The sequence below is a fragment of the Ambystoma mexicanum genome, chromosome 13, assembly GCF_040938575.1.
Source record: "Ambystoma mexicanum isolate Mex_15411 chromosome 13, UKY_AmexF1_1, whole genome shotgun sequence".
NCBI lineage: Eukaryota > Metazoa > Chordata > Amphibia > Caudata > Ambystomatidae > Ambystoma > Ambystoma mexicanum.
In genome coordinates, this window is record NC_090938.1 from 100,027,936 (window position 1) to 100,049,968 (window position 22,033).

The 22,033-nt window shown below is 46.6% G+C and overlaps 1 protein-coding gene and 1 long non-coding RNA gene across 3 annotated transcripts in view; one reads left to right on the forward strand and one right to left on the reverse strand.

Annotated features, from left to right (window-relative positions):
- AP4B1 (adaptor related protein complex 4 subunit beta 1) overlaps nucleotides 1-11,190 on the forward strand; it is a 92,738-nt gene extending 81,548 nt beyond the window's left edge. For both annotated transcript variants that reach the window (XM_069633368.1, XM_069633369.1), the window contains one exon: nucleotides 8,386-11,190. In XM_069633368.1, coding sequence (XP_069489469.1) covers nucleotides 8,386-8,813 — 428 coding nt within the window. In that variant the 3' untranslated portion in view covers nucleotides 8,814-11,190. The remainder of the gene's footprint in view (nucleotides 1-8,385) is intronic.
- Nucleotides 1-22,033, reverse strand: part of LOC138520939 (uncharacterized) — a 212,172-nt gene that overhangs the window by 44,686 nt on the left and 145,453 nt on the right. The gene's annotated exons all lie outside the window — the stretch shown is intronic.

Consider the following 22,033-nt stretch of genomic DNA (forward strand, 5'->3'; position numbering starts at 1 on the left):
CTAGAGCTGCCGCTAAATATTTAGGGGCGGCGATTGGACAACCTCAATCTACAGGTAAAGGATGGAGAGGTCGTTCTTTTCATTTCTGTTCCTCCATATCTAGAGGAAGAGGTCAGTTTTCACAAAGAGGTCAAAGACCCTATCGTGGAAGAGGTAGTGGAGGAAGGACTCCACTTTCAGTACCTGTAGAGTTACCCTCAGCTGCAGGTGGAACAGCAAAATGACTACTTCAACCACAAGACTGTGGTAGGGGGCAGATTGTCTTACCATTTCCAGAGTTGGCGAAGCATAACTTCGGATGCATGGGTCCTACAAACCGTGGCAGACAAATGCTGCCTACCATTCCTGAAACTACCTCCTGATTGCTCCCCAAGAACAAAATCAACCCTGGTTCCAGATACGCTCCTCCAACAGGAGACGTTCACCCTTTTGGAGAAATGTGCAATAGAATTGGTACCTTTAGCAGAGAGGAACCAAGGTTGATACCCTCCTTGCTTTCTAATCCCAAAGATGGACGGAAGAATGCGACCCATCTTGGACTTGAGATGCTTGCACAAGTTCCTCAGGAAGGACAAGTTCTAGATGGTAACTCTTTCGCAGATCCTTCAGACCCTTTGACTCCATGATTGGCTGGTGTCATTGGACCTCCAGGATGATTACTTTAATGTGCTGATACATCAGAAGCACAGAAAGTACCTGAGGTTGGCGGTTGGCAGTCCCGATTATCAGTTTCGAGTTATGCCATTCAGGCTCACCTTCGCCCAAGGGTTTTCACCAAGCTTATGGCAGTGGTGGCAGTAAGTCTAAGGAGTGGCGGGGGGGATTCACATCTACCCCTACTTGGGCGACTGGCTAATCAGTGCTGTTTCTCCGGAACAGTGTCTGGATCATCTCAGACAGATCTGCCGCCTCCTCCACGAGCTGGGCTTCTCCCTGAACTTTAAGAAGTCCCATTTGACACCCTCTCAGGTGCTTCATTTTATTGGAGCAGTCCTGGATTCAGCCTCAGGGGAAAAGCTTTGTCACCTGAGTGAAGGGCTCAACATCTTTATCAGATGGTCCAAAAATTCCCGAGTGCCCAACGTCTTCCGGCCTACGATGTCTTAAGGTTGCTCGGCCTCGTAGTATCCTGCATTTTTCTGGTGCCAGAAGCCCGTCTGAGAAAGAAATCCCTTCAGTGGGCTCTCCGATCTCAGTGGTCTCAATTCTCCGGCAGAATGACAGACCTTCTCAAGGTCCCGACAAAGGTCGCTCAGGATCTCCTGTGGTGGGCCAGCCGAGAGAATGTGATGAGAGGAGAACCATTTTGGCAACCATGGCCGGAGACAACAGTTGTGACAGACGCCTCCCTCTCAGGATGGGGAGCGCACATGAGAGAGCTTTCAATAAGCGGACACTGTTCTCAGTCAGAGTCCAGACTCCATATGAACCTTTTGGAGCTGAGGGCAATCAGACTAGCGCTGATGGCCTTCCTGCCCTCGATACGGGAGAAAAGTGTCCTGATAATGACAGACAACACAGTGGCCATGCATTACCTCAACAAGAGAGGGGGTGTAGGGTCACTGCCCCTGTGCAGAGAGGCAATGCAGCTCTGGTTTTGGGCACTAAGAGAAGAAATAACTCTTCTGGCAGTTCATCTAGCCAGAGAAGAGAACGCGGCGGCGGATGCTCTGAGCAAGCAGAGCACGATCTCCCACTGGTCGGAACAAGCTCAGGAAGTCCTTTAAGAGATCTCTGCCCTTTGGGGAACCCCTCTAGTGGATCTGTCCGTGACCACTGTCAACCAGAAGTGCAAGCTGTTTTGCTCCAGTGTATTCCCCCAAAGAGGAGCTCTACGAGACGTGTTCGTAGTGGACTGGGAATTTCCACTCCTGTTTGCGTTTCCACCAGTCCCTGTCATTCCTCACATAATACGGAGGCTGAGGAAGTTCGGGAAAATCATGATCCTCATTGCTCCGGATTGGGCCAGGAGAACGTGGTACCTGGACTTTCTGGAAATAGCCATCTGCCCTCCAATTCGTCTTCCCCAAGGAGAGGGCCTACTCTCGTAAGAGGGAGGTCACATTCTTCAGCCAGAGATCAGGACTCTCAACCTTCACGCCTGGTATCTGAAAGGGTGAGCTATAAGGATTGGACCTTCCGGAAGACGTAATGAAAGGGTTGCTTTCGGTGAGAAGACCAGCAACTAAATCCCTGTACCACTGCTGTTGAAATAGATTTTGCAGCTGGTGCAAGCAGAAGAACTAGATCCTTTCTCATGTAAACTTCCCCAAGTGTTATCTTTCCTGCTTCACTTGACCCATTCTGGGTTGTAAGTAGCCATGGCGAAGGGCTATTTAGCAGCTCTTTCAATTTTCAAAATCTGGATGAGGGATCATATTTCAAAGTACCGATTTGTGACAATTTCTGAAAGGCTTAACAAATGTGTTCCCGCGTGCTCCCTTCATTGTGCCATCATGGGATCTAAACCTGGTATTGGGAGGTCTCATGGGAGCTGCCTTTGAGCCCTTACATTCATGCCCTCTAAGGATGCTCACCGTAAAAACTGCCTTTTTAGTGACTATCACATATGCCCGTAGGGTTAGTGAGCTAGATGCTCTATCTCCCAAACAACCTTTCATGACATTCTCCAAGGATAAGGTAGTTTTAAGGGTTAAGTCCTCTTTCTTGCCCAAGGTTGTGTCAGAATTTCATTTGGCACATCGTATTGCACGGTTATAGGTCAAAGGATCGACAACTAAAGGATCGAATGGTCAAAGGGTCGACACCAAAGGACCGAAAAAAAAGATCGAAAAAATCGAAAAACATTTTATTTTTAACATTTTATTTTTTGGGGGGGGTTCCCCAGCCCAAACCCCCGTTTTTTATGTTAAAACCACTTTTTTCCCTAAACGAAAACCCCTAAAAAAAAATGTAATTTAAATCCTTTTGTTTTCGGTCCTTTGGTGTCGATCCTTTGACCAGTCGACCCTTTGTAGTCCACCCTTTGACCGGACACCGTATTGCACTACCATCTTTTAATCCTCCTCCTCATACATCATTGTTTAGACCCAAAGAGGGTTCCAAGTTTCTATATCACAAGGACTGCAAATATTCACCAATGTGATCAGCTTTTTATTGGTTATGCTGGTCATAGGTTAGGATTAGCCGGAACGAAACAGACCATCTCTAGATGGATTGTTATGTGCATAACTGAGTGCTACGCATTGGCTGGCAAGGATTCACCTGAAGGCCTAAGAGCGCATTCTACTAGAGAAGAGGCTGCTTCATCGGCTCTGGAAAGCGGTGTACCAGTGAGGGACATTTGCAGAGCGGCACCTTGGAAGTCCCTGCATACATTTAGTACATTTTACTGTGTAGATTATTTTTCAAGAGAGGAAGCCAAATCTGGTAAAGCTGTCCTCCATAACATTAACAAATAAAGTACATTCTTAGCACCCTCTGCCAAACTCAAACTGCTTTGGGAGTCTATCAAAGATGAGGAATAGGTGGGAGGACACAATCCGTTCGAAGAACAAGTTACTTAGCCCTGGTAACGTTCTTTCGACTGGATGTTCCTCCCACGTGTTCCTCATCACCATCCCATCTTGCCTAGAATTTCTGTGTCTTACACCTTCCTTTCTCGCAACGTCAAGACTATCTGCTCCTGGAACACAGCATGCTACTCAAGGAGGGGTAAAAAAACTAAGAACTGAGGTAACGGTCAGCACGCGTGCCAGTATATATCCACGTCAACATCACAAAGGACGCTACGGAGATCGTTGAGGACCAAGATTCGATGCTGCACGATGCTCGACCCTATGAAAACTAATTCCGAAGAAAGAACGTTACCAGATGTAACTAACCTGTTCTTCTGATTACACGTTGGGTGATGCCTTTCACCCTCGGATCCCCCTCTTCTGGGCGCAAATCCCAAGAAAGTTCCTCAATGTGGCCAGGACCTCCGATAGATATGTGTTCTTGCTTTCGAGAGCTTGATAAGTTCAAAGTTTCAGAACAAAGATTCAAAAAAGTTCTTCTCTGGTTTTATTTGGGTAATAGCTCTTTACCCCTGGGTTCCCCCTCTTCCGGGATCGGACCCCTCTCGAATATCAGTTTCTCTTTGTCGGGTTCACTCTGGCATGCATTTAGAGGCTTTCTCTCTTCTACTCTTTTTGGCTGCATTTACGGGTCGGTGGGTGTTGGCTTCTCACCCTTGGATCCCCCTCTTCCTGCTCCATCCCCCTCTTCCTGCTCAGATCCTACTCTACTGTTTGCCACCCTCGATCGGGTTAACTATGGCTTTCAATGCAATTGCTTCTGTGATCTTCACAAATCTTAATGTCCTTTTAAACAGTTCACTCTGGACATCGCTTGGCTGGGTTCACTCTCGTCAACACACTGTTTTTCAGGACTTTAGACTTCGCCCCCTCTTTTTCGGCATTCCTCGTTCGGGTTGATTCTTGCCAATCTTGTCAATCGTATCTTTTCTGTTTCAACTCTTACAATGCAGGATTCACTTCCCTTAGCTTCACAATCATCTATAGGTCAAAGACTTTTGACTGTAGAGAAGATTTTACAAGATCCCTATATGACAACTTTGACCCCCTTCTCGCCTTTCCCAAGGCCTTCTGCTAATGGTAGTTTCAACAATCTGGTAATTGTCCAGAGTTTCCTTAGTGAGCACCCATGCGGTGCCGGACTTTTCGGTTGCTGGTTTTCCCCCTTTTCTATATTAACAGTTCTTTATTAACTTTTCACAGTTCAATGTGATGAACCACTCAGCTTTCTTCTCTCTGGAGTCAAGGTTGGTACCACAGAGACAATTGTCTCTCCCCGGCTTGGTTATCAGCGGAGGAGGGTACCGTGTACCATTGACATCTGCTGTAACACATGCTGGCTATTGTTTGCGGTTTCCTTCTGCAAAGGTTTCACAGCCTTTGCCGGAAAGGGCAAGGTTGTTTCTCTCCTTGTCACCCTCTCGGTTTGCGCCGTCTTTCTCCTCCTTTTGAACTACTCTGCTGTTAGCTCTCTCTGCGTGCGGTCGGCCTTGCTCGTCTTGTGCTCTCGTGCTCCACTTTTTATCCCTGTGGGGAAAGCAAAGGGCTGTCAGGTGTGTGTGATTCAGGTAAATTGCCTGACCCTTGTGTCGGGACATGTTAGGTAAACAGTTTTAACATTATTCGTTTTTTATCAGTGTAAAAAGGTGTTTGTATTGGAAAAAGAGGGGGGTTACAGTATCTGAGTGTCCTACGGGGTGGGACGAGGAAAAGGTGTCGTAGGGGATTGTAACCCTCGTACTAGAGGGTTTGTGCTGATCTCAGAAGGATGGTTTATGTAGGATTTGTGGGAGCTGTAGTTATCGGTTATATTCGACTGGGCGTTTGGAAAATGACAATCCGAGGGACGGGGTTGGTAGGGTTTATGGAGCAAACGGGGATGCCAGGATCCTGAACTGAACCGAGGGGATTGTGGGAACGGTAGTATTTTGTCAAGCTAGATTGGATGTTCGGGAAAGACACCAATTCTCTAGCTTGTGTATTAATTACTTTAATTTGATTATTTAACAATTTCTCATAACATCCTGGAGGCCCATTCAAGTGCACTTCTGCCATGTTAATGTAGTCATGTCTGTTCATGACAACAATGTTGCCTCCTTTGGCTGCCTGCTTTATGACCATCTTTTAATCTCTACTTGGAGAGTTCAATGCACGCCTCTCAGTAAATGTTAAATTAGTATAACCGCTTTTATTGTGTGATTTATCCATAATACAATGAATGTCATGAGTTACTGCCTTCTGGAATAAATCGATCACATTCTCTGGTCCAAAACGGGTGTGAACTTAGATTTATCTTCCATTTCCAGATCTGTCAAATGTTTCGAATAAATATTGAGATCCCTCAATATGTCTATTTCTTTTATTTATTTATTTATTTGGTTTTTTTTTTATAACACGCCTAATACCATTCCTGAGTACGGGATTCAAACCTCTGCTGCTTTTCGTTGTCTTGCTTCCAAGACCAGCATGTTGTCCCTGTGCTATCCTCCGTTAATAATAGTTTGGTGTTACTGATATCCATAACAGTAAGCTCACTATCAAACACCTTCATACTTTGAGTTGTTTTCTTGAAATGTTTTTAATGAAAGTACTTTTTAAGTTACAACTTTCTTGTGAATTTGTATAGGTCAATCTAGGTGTCAATCCAATTGTTCTTAGCAGTAAGGCAAAAGACATCACCCTTGTTGAGAACCGCCACTTGTGAGTCTTTCAATTCCTTGTTTGAGAGATTAAGGACTAGATTGGCTATCGCCGGGTCCCTGTTGCTTCTGGGACCAAGACTGAGTTATCCTTCTTTTATCGATCTCCTCTCTCTCTCACCTCTGGTTCCTCACCTGGTTCTTGATTAGTTAGAACGTCTATTGCAGGGGGCCTTGGAATCTTACCCGTTTGAAGTTTCCTTTCTTGAATCTCCCGATTAGCGCTACATTAGTACTTGTTGTACTTACTTCTGAAATCTCAGGCTCACTGTCTACATCAGAACTTCCAGGAGATGACTGGGGGAGGTACCTTTGCGTTTGAGCCAAGCAAATGACTGGCCACAAAGTTTGGCACCCCCAAACATTGATGGAGGAGTTTCACAGAAAGGGAAAAATTCACATTCTCCCTCGACATCATTTCATTTGGTATACCCTGCCTTAGGAGCCGTAATGAGCCTAAAGGACTCCTAAGGCAGAGCACAAATATAGAGCCATTCTCAGAGGGAACCTTTAGATTGAGCTGGGCTGGCAGAAATAAGGGCTGCTAATACCAAAGGTCTCGGGTTATCACCATGCCTTCAGCCATTTTATGTCGAACACTTGGCAGCTTCTTTGGCTGTTGAAGCCAGATAAGCAGTTACTACTGTCAAGAAAGCCAAGTAGGGCACTTAAAATCCCAAAGACTGTGATTGGCCTTTATTTCTCTCCAAAAAGGCAGAGATGAAAGGCCAAGGGGGAAGGTTTGAGGACCATAATTCTATAGAGAAGCTTGAATTTTTTTAATCGGCTACATTTTCATTGAGTGACCCCAGTTAAACCTGAAACCTTGTTTTCTGTTCTAATACAGACCCTTAAACATTATGATCCGGGTGTTCCTCCCGTGGCCGTGACTTGATTTGAGCATTCTGTGCAACAGCTCAATGTCTTTAATTTGGATGCCATATCCTACTTGGATTATTCATCTTTGAAAGACTGTCCGCTACTACAGCTGTGCTGAACAGCACCTAAAATCGTTGCTCTCCCCCATAGCCTTGCTAGATACGCTGGTGAGAAAGACCTCCTATATGTCCCTTATCTTTCTGTGTTCATGACATGACCTCTGGAGCAATTACATTTATATAGCATCAACACTTAGCAAATTGGCTCTCTGTGCTGAGAACAGAAATAGGGTAGCAATATCACAATGAAGTTGGGTACAACAGGATAATCGTATGACCTCCAACATGGTAAAATGGCATTTCAAAAAGAAATCCTTTATACACCTATTTCAAAGCTACACAGTTTCTTAGTTCACTTATAGGTGATGGAAGAGTGTGACAAAATGTAAGGGCCCCAGGCTTTACACACATTTCTGCAAATTAAGTGCAGGAGTGAGTCACTTATTTCCCAAGGTGCTCTTGACTAGCCTAGCCGCTCAGTTTCCATTTCCTTGCTAATATTGTGACATAGGTTCACAAGTAAAAAGGGAAATCATGTTACTCTTTCTGAACAATGTCGGTCCTTTTTAAGATTGCAAGGTGGATCAAGATCTAAAGTATGGCTTGGAAGATGGTTGACCAGGCTCCAACTACCATTGTCATGGGTTTTGCGGGATGGGACTTTGTCCCCTTGGTAATGTTGTACTATGCCACTTTCCGATCCTAGATGAGCAAAGGAAGGCTGACAGTTACCCAAGCGGGACACAATCGAGAGATGCGCTCTTGTAAACAACCATTGCAACACATTTACAAACAATAAATATGAAAAGCAATATTTCTTTACATTATATTGAATTACAAAATGACTGGGGGAACAAAGCTAAGACAAAATGAAACTAAATAAAAGATGCAGTAGCATCTACAGAAACATTAAAAAACAATCTTACGACAGACAGTATATGCACTCGACATCCAAACATAGAAATTATTTGTTACAGCAGACAGACATCTTATCAGATGCTACTATCGTGTTTGGATAAACATGCGAAAAGCACTTGTACAGACCACTGTTCTGGTTTTAGTGCTGTTGATAGAGACTTTTCCCTGAAAATTGGGTAATGATTTACTTCCAAAATTAGCTTTCTGAATTAAATGCAAACTGTCTGTTTAAAAGCAGAAAAAATATCAAAAGCTGCAAATATAACTATTTCTTGGTCTGCTTGGTTTTAGGCTGCATGGCTTCTGAAGAGGATAAAGGCATTGAAAAATTGGAAGCTGATCCAGAGAAATTGACTTTGGTAACTGATGTGCAAATAGACCCTGAACATTTTGAGAACAACTGGGCCACTCTGGAGGTGGCATGCAGGAAATCAGTAAACTGGCGAAGTGGTGACAATCTGGACGCCATTCAGGCTGCGTTACAGGTGGTTAACATCTACACTATAGCAAGAAGCAAGTCTGGCACCACACCCTGGAAAGCGTATCTCTACGCAGAAGACAACAGGGAGTGTATGTTCTTGATGGAACTGCTGCATGAAACACAGACTGACAACATCCAGATTACAGTGAAACAGAGCAAAGGAAGCAAGGCAGCACTTAAAAGCTTTGTGCCTCTTGTGGAAACAGTAATCCGGACAGTTTCAGGTTTAAAATCTTGATTAACATTAGTAACACCTCTGCTAACCGTTAATGACACCCAAGCGCGATACATATGTGCGAGAACAGGAGTGTAGGGTAGACTCAGTAACCTGCTATATGCCTTTATGTGTTGAGTAGTCATGGTTAAGATATGGGTAGAACATGTTGTCCCCACGTTTACACGCATTGATCTTGCCAAATATCTACATAGACGCGAAAGGATGAGGAGAAGGTAGGATTTCAGACATGGGGAGCATGAAACTATCTGGCATGACTAAAGGTAAATAATATGGGATTAAAGATGTGTAAAGTATACTCTAGTGGCAGAGTGGAATCGGGAGTAGATGGAGTGAAATGCGGGCAATATCAGATAAGCGTCATTTGTGTGGTGGCAGATGATCATGGTGAGATGGCATTGGCGGGCGGCGAGCTGTTGCTGGGTAGGTCAAGGGGAATGGGGATGTGCTGGTGAAAGTGTTGTGCCTACACAAATTTGTGACATAGCATTTGTCATGTTTTTTTCAAGTAGCTAGATGGTCATGGTCAATGTATTTGACTAACTGCACAATAAGTCCAATTTAAACATCAGAAGTGTGCAGAGCTGAGCAAAATAAATTGATGCTCCTCTATAACCACTTGAGAGCACGCAACCAAAAACAGTCTGCCTTGTTTTTGACTCTGTCAGCCCGTCCAATCCCATGCAATGACCTGAGGTTTACAGGAACACCTCAGACTAAGCCACTAAAAATGTAACAAATGTCAAAGAAACACATGGATTCATAGAGGTGGTCTGTCATTAGTTACTATAAAGCATGAACATTGAATTAAAACCTATGGACCTACCAGACTTTGTGAATGCCTCCTTTGCCTCCAACAACATACCCACTTGCCTTAAAACTGCTTGGGTAGCTGCCTCATTAAGAAACCCTCACTTAACCCTACCCTCCCCTCGAACTACTGATCCATTACAACTGTACCCTTCCTCCTCAGAATCCTAGACCACGTCACTTACTCCCAAATCCACCATGAGCAAAACCAGCTCCTTGGCTCCAGACAATCAGCCTTCAGACCAAAGCACAGCACTGAAACAGCACTCCCGGATCTTAAAATCCAACTTGACAACATCTGTGACTCAGGAAAAACTGCCATCCAGCTCCTTCTTGACCTATCAGCGACATTCGACCTTGTTGATCACAACATCCTTTGCCAACACCTCCTTACCAACTTCTACTTTTCACACCAGGCCTAACAATGGATTAAATAATTCCTGAGCGAACACACCTCAAGGGTCCTCATAAATAACTTCACTGCCGACCCGGAACCAGTTCCCTGTGGTGTTCCCCAGGGTTCCTGCATCTCAGTTGCCCTTTACAACACTTACACCAAACCACCTTTTGACCACCTTGATGCACTGAACATTCCTTACACCGACTTTGCTGACGACACGCAAGTCTTACTCCCATTATCGGGAGATTATGCCCAAGCCGTGACAACTATCAACCAGACCTACAGTCCTATGCCTAAATGACAAAAAGACAGAGCTCCTTATTGTAGGCTTAGCGCATCGCCTAGACCCGGACCCGGGTCTAGGCGATGCGCACCTGGACCCGGCCGGCTTATTCTTCTTTCCCCATCAATGGTAACACCATCCAGGTGTCTAAACATATTAAGACCCTAGTAGTCTACCTTGACTCAGAGCTTAACATGGCTCGCCACATCAGTTCCCTTGCCTCCACCACCACCTACACAGCCAAACTAATTTCCCTTAGCAGGAAATTCATGTCACCCCAAAATTGTTTGACATCCGCCTGAGCTATTATTTGCAGTAAGCTTGATTATTGCAACATGCTATTTTCAGGCACCTCGGCTAAAAGCCTTGCAAAACTTCAACTTCTGCAAAACAAAGCCTTGAGATCAGCCCTGGGTCTAAAATGTTCAGCCCATGTTACAACATCAAGTTGAGATTTCAAAACTCTAACCATCACTCACCACTGCCTGCACAACAATGCTCCGTCTTACCTCATACCGCGCATCTCACCCTAATTACACGCTCCCTCCGCTCTTCCTCTACACTTACACTACAGACGCCTTGGTTCAACCTCAAACCAGCAGGAGGCTCCAGCTTTTGCTTCACCACCCCTACTCTGTGGAACTCCCTCTCAGACCACATCCAGAATGAACCCTCCTTCACTGTCTTTTAAAAAAACTCCTAAAAACATGGATATTTAACAAATATGTTTAAACTGTGTACTATGTTCATTCCCTGTGCTCACTCTGTAACCACATACTCTGTACAAGCGCCGTCATACCTTCAGGTCTGGGTGCTTTATCAAATGAAATAAATAAAATAATAAATAAATATTGCAAATATTAAAGCTTCAAGCATGGCTAGAAAAAGTGTCCCTGAGTATCGGTTCTACATTCAGGAAACCGAATTGCAGTTGAAGGTGTGAACAGTGTCAAGAAAAGTTGCATTGTTTTTCTCTTTCTTTTGTTGTACTCATTTAAATCATAAAACTCATGCTTTCAGTCATCTTTTGTCAACTGAGGAAGATTTCCAAAGGTTTTCTTTTACACAGCAATGAAAACTGCATGGCCTCAGGTTGAAAACTTTCAGAAGGCTTCTAGTACAAAGTAATATGTGATATTCCTGACCTCCTGTTAGTTTGAGATGCTTTTGCAAAATGCCTGGTATTTTATTATTTTCTTCAGGAGGTTGGTTATGCCTCTATTTTAGTTATTAGTGGTGATGAATATTCAAATAGTCAGTGTAGTAACTTTGCTCTGTGCCCTGTGTAGTGCGTGTCATTCCATTGAGAAGTCGTTTAAAGTAAAAAGTGTCTCTGCAAATTGATTCACTGGAAGTCGCAGGAACTGTGTGGCGGTGATCAACTGAATACACAGTTTTCCTAACTTTGTCAGGATGAGTGTAACATCTATAGGGGAGTAAAATAGAAATTATGAAGATTGGTATATTCATGATGCAGGAATGGATCAACTCAACGTACTATGAGAAAACTAGGGATATTCTCCCATGTAGACCCAGAGAATCCTCTATTCTAGTGGCCAGGGGAGGGCCGTCGCTTTCGCATCCCAACCCTGGGGGATGGACGAGCAAGGGAGGCTCACCTGGGTAGGGGAACCCAAGGTTGTTCTCGTGGGAGTACCCCAGGTGAGACGTGGTATCCCAATGGGACGATAAGTGAGGAAGAAGTAGTCCTGGAAGCGGTTATTGGACATGTTGGTTCCATCATCCCTGATCCAGGCCTCTTTTACCCTGATCCAAGAGAGGACAACAAAGGATTTTATTGTAGGAAACTAGGTGAGAAAAAAGATCCTATAAGACAAAGACTTAGTCTTAAGGGAAGTTACCATTCACCGTCCAATACTCTAGACCACAGGGAAAAGTATCAAGTCCCATGCTTGTATGCCAGTATGTCAGGGGTACAGAGTGACCTACCGAGAGGAAAACTATCCCTTTAAATAAAACAACGGCTAGAGGGGTTTCCCATATCCCCTGTCGGTCACCTACTAATGTTTCACTAAATAAATCTAATCTACAGTCACATTTAATCTCCCCTCCCCATTTTCAACAAATACTGAGCAGAAGATACAACCAAGAACAATGAGGCTTACCCATAGGCAAAGCACAGGGCATACTACAACCTACCACTGGGTTGTCCCACTCATAGTCCGGCAAGGTCAGGCACTTTATTCTGACTGTTTACACCTGACTCCACTTGACTATTTGCACCAGTATGAAAGGTGTGGTTCTGCCAAAGAGTATGAGCGAGCTGGAGTTGCTGATGGGACCAGGAGAGCCTAGGAGCAGGGAGCTGCAGTGGGAGAAGCTTGGAGAGTCCGGAGGGAACGGTGTGCCGAGACACTGGCCCTGTGTGTTTGAGGGGCTGGAGCGTGGCTAGGGAGCCGTGTCTCAAGAGAGCTGGAGTGAGGTGACCTACTGACCAAGTCCAGAGAAATGCTCGTTCCCTTGCGACGTGTGCCAGGACAAGGGTGTCTGAGGGGCAGGTGGTGAGACCCTGACCTCAACCCAGTGTATCCCGAGGAGACCACTCGCCAGCCGCGCGCTTCCCGATGAGTTTCGTGAAAGTGAAGATAGAAACTCATGAGCGTGCGGGTGGCTGGAGCGAGAGTGGAAACAGACAAGATGTGTAATCAGCACAAAAGTAAAGAAAGCAGAAAGAAAGAGAAAAAGTAAAGAAAGCGGATAGCAAGAGAAGAAGAGCATAAAGAAAGCTGCACTAGCGGAAGCCAAGAGAGATACAGAGGAAAGTGAACTTTAAAGAATATAAAAGAAAAGGGTGCGAGCGACCCAAGAGACTTGAGTGATAAAGCAAGGAAAATCCAAGAGGGGGTGCGAGCGACCCGAAAGCAGGAAAAGTACGGGCGACAGAAAGGCTGAAAAGGGAAAGCGCAGGAGGCACAACAAAGAGAAAGGAAGGTGCAAGGGTGTGCAACCAAAGGAAAAGAGTAACAGAGTGTGCCAGGGTCACAATAAAGACAAGATGAGTCTGAAAGAGGCACAGTAAAGTGAGAAGAGGGTGCAGGCGTGCACAGCAAAAGGAAAGAAAGGTGAAAGAGAAGAAAAACCAGAGTGGAAAAGGCACAGGAGGCAAACGTGCCTAAAAGGAAGAAACAGACTACAAAGAGAGTGGTTAGAAGTCAGAGTCGTTGTGCAGGGGAGGAGCCAAAGCCTGGCATTTTTTAACGTCTCTGACACTACCCGATAGAAAGAACTGTGTTAAAATGGTGCATCTTGACAAGGTGAACTTTTGTGTGAAACCAGAGGGGCCTACGCTTTGGAAAGGGAACGCATAGAGGCCCACCAGAGACATTGCTGGACTTTGTGAAGAGAGGCCTAGACTTGGGGAAGGGAACCCTGAGAGGCCTAACAGGAACTGTGTCTTTTTGTTTGGAACTGGTAGGATCGAAGCTTGGGGAAGGGACTACCAAGCACCCAGAGACATTGTGAACTCTACTGACTTGCGGCAAGAGCCCTAAGTGGAAGGTGACAAGGGCAACCCTTCTGAGTTTAACTATTTTGAACTGGCATAGCTACACCTATTGGTAAGACTACCTGAAACCAGCTATGATTTACATTTCCTTTTTTTGTGAACCACTGTTTTTCGTTAAGAAGTCTTCCTATCACATTTTGTCAAAGAGTTAGGGCAATCATAGGTTTAAACAGAGGGATTTTGGTTTTGGACTTTCAGACATCGACAGCCCTTAGAAACATTAGTTTAGGGAACAATCCGGTATTTCACCAACCCTGGAACTTAATTAAATGAAGGTTCTGAAACTGTTATCTTTGAGGCTGTCTCTATCTTGATATACCATGCCTGTCTCACAGTACCTAAAAACCTAAGTGTGGGAATACTATTCTTCCCAGCATTAGGTCACTCGTCACTCTCAGTTCCATTGTTCTAGTGCCCTGCTTGCTTCTTGGGTGGGACTGTCCGTCCAAGGGATCTAGCACCCTTGGGAGGGTGGGGGGGGGGTGCTTTAGGGACTTGAGCAGGAGGTCTTTGAGAAATCTCCCATATACCTCCTCGGGAAAGCATATTCTGCTGCAGGTGGTCATTCCTGCTCCTCAAAGCCATTTGAAATATGACAGGAGTTTTTCATAGTTGTTAACTGTATGTTGTTAGTCATTGGCTGGTGTGATAATATTTGATCCCAACATACAAACCCCTTCACCTTGCCACATCACTGAAGAGATAATAGGTGCTGTGACAAATCAGGGTGTTTTGTCCCTTTTTTCCTTGGGGAGTGACCCCCTTTGAGGCTAGGTGGGTGAGCCTGCTCAGCAAAACCCTCCGTAGGGTTTTGGGAAAGTGGGACCTCACTGGGAGTAACTCCCCTCAAGGGGACAAGGACTCCCATGGGGTATTCCCAACACCCGAGGCATTATCTGCATACATGGTGTGAAAACTCTGACGGTATTCTCCCACCCAATCCCTCGGAATCTTCCATTCAGGTGGCCAGTGAGGGGCCATCACTTTTGGATCCTGACCCTGGGTGTGGACAAGCGAGGGTGGATCACCTGAGTGGAGGGTCCCCGGGGATTGGGAGGAGGGTACCTGGGGCAAGACATAGTATTTGCCCAATCCTGAAAACACCTTACCCTACTCTCCCTCAACCTTTGTGCAGTGTTTACAGTCTCACCTCATCTCCCCCTCCCCATTTCCAAGAAATACTAAAACGAGGAGGAGGTCACTAGGATCAATGAAGATTACCCATAGGAATAAGATGGGGAAAGTAAGGGAAACCGACCTGACTGTGTGTTCAGCTATGAAAGGTGTGGTGGTCACAGAGACTTGAATGAGCTGGGGATGCAGTCCAGACTAGTGAAGCCCAGAAGCGGAGAAAAGCAGGAGCTGCAGGCAGGAGGAAGACAGTGCGCAGAGACGCTGGCCCAGTGTGTGTGGGCTTCAGTGTGATGAGGGAGCCGTGCCACCATGGAGCCGGAGAAGCGCTGCCTGTATTCCGCAGGCTTGGTCTAGCAAAGTGCTTGTTCCCTTGGGGCCAGTGCCGATCCCAAGGGTGCCTGAGGGGGCAGGTGGTGAGACCCTGACCTCAATCCTGCAGTGCCCGGTGCAGCCGCCTCACAACGCAACGCTACCTAGTGAGTTTCAGGATGAATGCAAGAGAAACTTGAGAGCATCCATTTAAATGAGAGCAGAGCGGGAGAAAGGCACGAACAGGAAAAGCAGCACAGAATCAGAAAGAAAGAAAAGTGTGGAAGTTAAGAGTGAAAGCAAAGCGAAATGTCTGAAAGCGCAGCAAGGAGACAGAAAGCAAAAGAAAAGCAGTAAGAAAAGCACATTGGGGACAAGGCAACGGACAACTCGATGGAAGCTGGAAGCAAGGGAAAGTGGAAACAGAGCAGCGAGTGGCCCATAGTGAGAGACGGGCACGCGAAAGGCAAATAAGAGTGCCTGGGGCACGCAAAGGAAGGTGCAAGTGTGCACGGAACAAAAGAGGGTGTAAGTGTGCTTGGAGAGGACAGCCGATCAGTAAAGTGCCAGGGGCATGGAAAAGAGGGTGCAAGTGTGCACGGAAAGGAAAGCTGAAAGTGCAGGTGTGCACGGAAAGGAAAGCAGAAAGAAAGGGAATGCAGAAAGCATCTGAAAGAAACAAAAGTGAAACACAAGAACGTGAGAGAAAAGAGAGGGGCAAGAGGGTCCGAGTGGTCACGTCTAGGAAAAAGTAAAGAGCCTGATGTTTTTTTTAAAGCCTCTGATTCTACCCCGGGAAGGAATGGTTTATGAATTCAAAACAGAACTGTAATAAATCATGTGTTGTGTTTGGAAGCTGATCGTGGGGAAGGAGACCCCGAGCAGCTTGTTTAAGAAATCAAAGTGTAGATGCCAAGGCCGCCTGCCTCAATACAAGGATTTCCAATGCCAAATCTGATTCGAAGGAATTATTTGCATCCTCAATGAACTAGAAACATCAATCCCCCAAGTCTCTATGATCCTCAAGGACTCAACTTGGTGCAACTCCATACACAGCGGCCTACTGCTCGAAATTGACATGCGAAAAGTGAAAATCCAAACAAAAGAAAGCTTGCATTTTGCAACAGCCTTTGCCCACGCAAATGCCCATCGCAAACCGTTCAGATGCCCCATTGTTCAGCTTCAATAAGGTCACTACACAAGAAACGTGCTGTATCTTACTAAGCCTAAAGCCATCAAGATGTAAAGGGGATATCTGCCCGGCACCACTAATAAAAGATTGCTTCCTTGAAATAGCACTATTCATCACAGCCTTTATCAACGCTTCCTTCAGCACGGGCATAGTACCCACATGCATCAAGGAAGCCTGGGTCCTCCTATTATAGAGACCCACACTCGACCCCACCATTGCAAATAACTACCAGCCCATTACCACTGTACCGTTCCTCCTTAAATTTCTTGACAAAGCAGCCTACCAACAAATTCAATGCCATCCAGAAACCAACCACATCCTAGGTATCCGTCGGTCAGGTTTCTGCCCTGGCCATTGTACTGAGTCTGCTCTCCTGGACCTGAAAATCCAGTTGGACTCTTATCAGAGACAATGGAAAGTTGGCTATGCTCCTTCTCCTTGATTCATCCGCAGACTTTGATCTAGTCGACCATAATATCTTATGTCATCATCTCACCTCTGCTGCTTTCTCACAGGAAGCTGCTTCCTGGATAGCCTCTTTCCTCAAATGGAGAGTGATGAAAGTCTTCTCAGACAACGACTGCGCCTTACCCTCCCCATTAGCTATGGGATCCCCCAAGTATCCTGTATCTCGGCCACGCTCTATAACATTTTTACAAAGCCCCTCTTGGACTACCTGGACTCACTCGGCATAGCTTATACTAACTATGCCGACAACACACAGATTCTCCTCCTGCTCTCAGGTTCCTACCACAAAGTTTCCACTTCCCTCAGCTCCACTTACGCCACCATCCAATCTTGGATGGCGACCCACGGCCTATGCCTCAATCATGAGAAAACTTCATTGTTGGTCCATCAGCTGCATTAAAAACGCATGACTCTCAATACTCCAATTTCAACATTGGGGGATCTGTGATCCCCCTCTCCTCCTCAGTAAAAGAACTTGGAGTTTATCTCAATGTCACTCTCTCCCTAACACGCCAAGTAAGCGCCATCTCCTCTGCAGCAGCCTACTCAACAAAACTGCTCAATGCCGCCAGACCCTTCCTATCTACCAACAACTGTGTAATGTTCGCCCGGGTAGTGGTGGGCGCTAGGTTAAACTATTGCAATGTCCTCTTTGCTGGCACATCAACTCGGAATTAAAAAACCTCCAAACTATCCAAAACAATGCCTTCCGTGCTGCCCTCAATATCCCACATTCAGACCACATCTCGACCGCCTGCAGAGCTGCTCACTGGCTACCCCTCAACGAAAGAATCATCTTCAACACCCTTTCATTCACCCATAAATGTATCTCCAACTCAGCCCCCCATTCACCTATCTGACTCAGAAAATCGTCAAAAGTTCAATCTAGCAGGCCTACCAGAGCCCCATACCCCCACAGGCTGGTGCAACCCAAATTTAAACGAGCCAAAGCAGGAGGATACAGCTTCCCAGTTCTTTTCGCCAAGTACTGGAACTCCCTCCCAACTGCCTTGAGAGAGGAAGAATAATACTGGAGCTTCCACAAAGTGCTGAAAACTTGGCTGTTCGCTCAGCCGAATCCTTCTACAACAACACGCCTGCTTTGTTTCTACCAATGCACCATGATTGTAAGCTCATTATATCAACACCTGTACTTATGCTTTGGTAGCTATAATTGTTAAAATGAACCTATGCCTTTGCCCCACCATGGGCCCCATGTAACTGGTAAAAGCACCCTGATGCCTATGGGTTTGTGGGCGCTCTACAAATGGAAAAATAAATAATATAAATGTATATCCGATAAAGAACTGATTTTGTGTTTCGAAGTGGAAACGGGCCTGAGCTTGTACAAGTGCACCATAAGAAGCCTGTGTCACGCTCCCCTTGGTGTTTATGGTCTGCATGGTGGCTGTCCCGCCATTAGCATGTTCCACTACGCTCATGTCTTTCCAGGAGCATAGGTCTAGTCTTTCTGTCCTGTGTTCACTTCCTCCTTTATAGCTCCGCCCACTTTCCCCACGGTGCGTTGCAACTCCTTACTCTTGGGTTTACACGCTAGTTTTCTTGTTCACTTGCTACCCTTGCATAGTCCTTTTGCTTACTTTGTTCTAGGCTCTCTCTCTCTCTCTCTCTCTCTACCTCTACTCCTTCGTTTTCCGCTCGCTCTCTCCTTTCCTTCTGTTACGGTACGGATTAAGGTCCGTCCTGTCTCCCTCTGACTTACACTCCTTTGCCTTGTCTCGTCCCGGTCCCTCCGTCTCGGTTTCACCCCTCTCTCCTATCTTCCTTCCGAGCCTCTCCCCCCTTCTAGATCCCTGCTCTTGGGTTTCTGTTTATTTCTTTCTTTGCTCCCACACCGGTTTATAGTGCCTTCCTGTCTAGCCTGTTTGTTTTCCTAACTGGTTTCTGTCTGTTTACTCAGGTTAGGTTTTCCTTTCTTCAGGTCCCCGTTCTTGCCCGCAAAGTACCACCGGCTTACAGTCACTATGCCTTCCGGACCTTCTCCAGAGCATTGCCCCGCCCTGCTCCTTCTGGTTTTCTCCCGGTGGACTCTCCTTCCTGTCTGTACCCTTTGGACATTTGGGATCACCATCTATATACTACTGCTCCATCCGGTGACTGTTAAACACCTACTCTTCAACCTGCAACTTTCCCAATGCCACATCGGATTCCACGAGAGGTTTTTTCTGCCTATGGCTTTTTCCTCTCTTAGGTGCTTTCGGGAGGAGGCCCTTTGCTTGGCATCACCAGAAAGGCGGCAGAGTAGCTTCAACCCGAGGGAGGCCCTATCTCTACCGGAAAAAACATAAGGATCGAAGGAAAAAGAGGAAAGAGACCAGAGACCTCCAAAGAAGACACAGGTGAGGAGGAGGGGGACATTGAATTAAGTGACGACCGTGACACTTGTGCTAAAATCGACAAGCCTGACACCCTTACCAAGTTAAGAGACTTGTTAATTTTTGTTGAACGGGTGAGAGGATTGAAGCTTGGGGAAGGGAACCCCAACAATCTTAAAAAAGGAACTGTGTTAATATTTTCAATGGTGTTCTGAAACTTAATGAAGTTGAAGCTTGGGGAAGGGAACCCAGAGGGACTTAAAGGCACTGAAGGAAGTTGGGATAACTAAAAGGGACCTGTGAAGAAGGTCTTGCGACTAGCTCTGTGGATTGAATTTATTTGTGTGACATTAACACAGCAGCACCTGGTGAGAAGACACCTGAAACCAATTCTGGTTGCCATTTTTGTTGAACCACTATTATTCTTATTATTGAAAAGACGCCCTACCATATTTTTGTATAAGGCGAGGGCAAGCATAGGTTTAGACACAGACCGACCTTTATTTTGGACTCTTAGACAGCGACGACCATTCGAAAAATCAGATGTGGGAATGATTCCTTTAGAGTTAGGGCAAGTCAGGCATTACACCAACCCAGGAGCCTTAGTGTTACGGACTTGGTCTTGATGGTCGTGTAGATTAGTAAGCCTCCGTCCCCAAGTACCACACAGACAACGAGATATTCAGTGTCTGTGCAGTCTTTGAGGCCACAGGATTTTTTGTGAGCCGTCAGGTCTGGAACCGGGAACAGCCAGAAGGACCCCTGGAGCACTGCAAGGCAATAAGTGACTATCAAAACAATGTGCGTGTTGTACAATAATACCCAGCAAGGAAAAGAGCACCGCTTACCTAGTGTATAGGAAATGACACCCAGATGGATAGTGGGGCCCTGGACGGGGCTTGGTGTGCGAGACTCTGTGGATGGGCGCACACCGAGGTTTGAGGCAATCCAGGTTATGCAGCCAGGCGAACGCCTTGCAGAGGCCGGTGGCCAAGAATACCAAAACACAACAAAATCCGTGAGGCAATCCAAATCCAAGTCCGAGGTCGAAAGAATATGCAAAGCCAAAGTTCAAAGGTGCCAGAGGAGTAGACAAATCAATCCAGTAGACAAATCCGAGGTTGTGACAGAGTTCAAGCCAAAGTTCACAAATGCCAAGGGTTAGACAAAAGCAATCCAGTAGACAAAATCCGAGGTCGTGACAGATCGTAGGAGCAAGGTTCAAAAACAAGGAACAAGAGCCGTACAGTACTGAAAGAGTTCAGCTGTGAAGCAACGCTTCCGTGTTCCTGGCCGCATTTGAATCCTTGAGAGAAATCATGTGATGCGTGTCACGTGATGCGGAAGCGTTGTCGCCACGTGACTCCTGGTAGTGCTCGCCCCCTCACGTGATGCGTGATCGTGTTGGCCCTTTCACGTGACGCGAGGGTCGTTGCAAACGATGTGGATTGTTACGGGCTGCCAGTGGGAGTCTCCATTGTGCTTTCCAGCGCTGGGACAGCCGGTAAACCCCTGTTCCAAACAGTGTCCTGGTATGGCAGGTAAGATGATGCAGTCTCCGACTGCCAGAGTGCATAAACGGGATCCCCTGATGGATTTTGGCAGAGACCTGGCGTGCGGAGGGAGCAGGGAGAGGGTGTGCGGGAGAAAGCGTGACAGAGCCCCCCCTCAAAGGCCCACGACCCCGTGGGCTAGATGGGTAGTCCCTATGAAAACAGGCAACCAGGGTCGGGGCGTGCACGTCTCGGGAAGGGACCCAGGAGCGGTCCTCGGGGCCATAACCCACCCAATCCACAAGATTCTGAAGACGACCTCTGAGGAAACGAGAACCCAAAATGGCACTGACCTCGTACTCGTCAGGAGAGGACACAGAAACAGGAGCAGGAGGGGCACTAAGACGGGTAGGAGCAAGACAGGGTTTGAGGAGGGAGGTGTGGAAAACAGGGTGAATCCGCCAGGTAGGTGGAACTGAAAGGCGCAAGGCCACAGGATTCAGGATTTTAGCAATTTTGTAGGGACCAACAAAGCGAGGCAGCAGCTTGCGACAGCCAGGTATATGCAAATGGCGGGTCGAGAGCCAAACCCGGTCACCCACAGAATATTTAGGAGCCGCCAACCGCCTCCTATCTGCCTTGGTTTTCATCACCGCCTGGGCCTCGCGCAGGTGGGTAAGCGTTTGGGCATGGATCGCGACCAGGTCACGAGCGCAGGCGTCAGCAGCAGGAATGGCGGAGGGGAAATCAGGAAGAGGAAGGGCACGAGGATGCTGGCCGTACAAGGAATAGAAAGGGGAGAAACCAGTAGACGAGTGCCAGGAATTGTTATAGGCAAACTCAGCCAGGTGGAGCAGGTTAAACCAGGAATCCTGGTACTGGAGGGTAAGACAGCGCAGATACTGTTCCAGGGCCTGGTTCACTCTCTCGGTCTGCCCATCACTTTCTGGATGATAGGCAGAGGAGAAGCGTGAATCGATACCCAAAAGGCCAGTGAGAGCACGCCAGAAACAAGACGTGAACTGGGACCCTCGGTCCGAAACGATGACCTGCGGGAGACCAAACAGACAGAAAACGGACTGAAAGAACAAACGGGCCAATGTGGGTGCTGAGGGTATTCCCGTACAAGGTATGAAGCGGGCCATCTTTGTGTAGGAGTCAACGATAACCCAGATCGTGTCGTAGCCTTGTCTGCGGGGTAGGTCAGTGATAAGGTCCATGGAGACCGTGTGCCAGGGCCTGGGCGGGACTGGTAGTGGTTGGAGCAGTCCC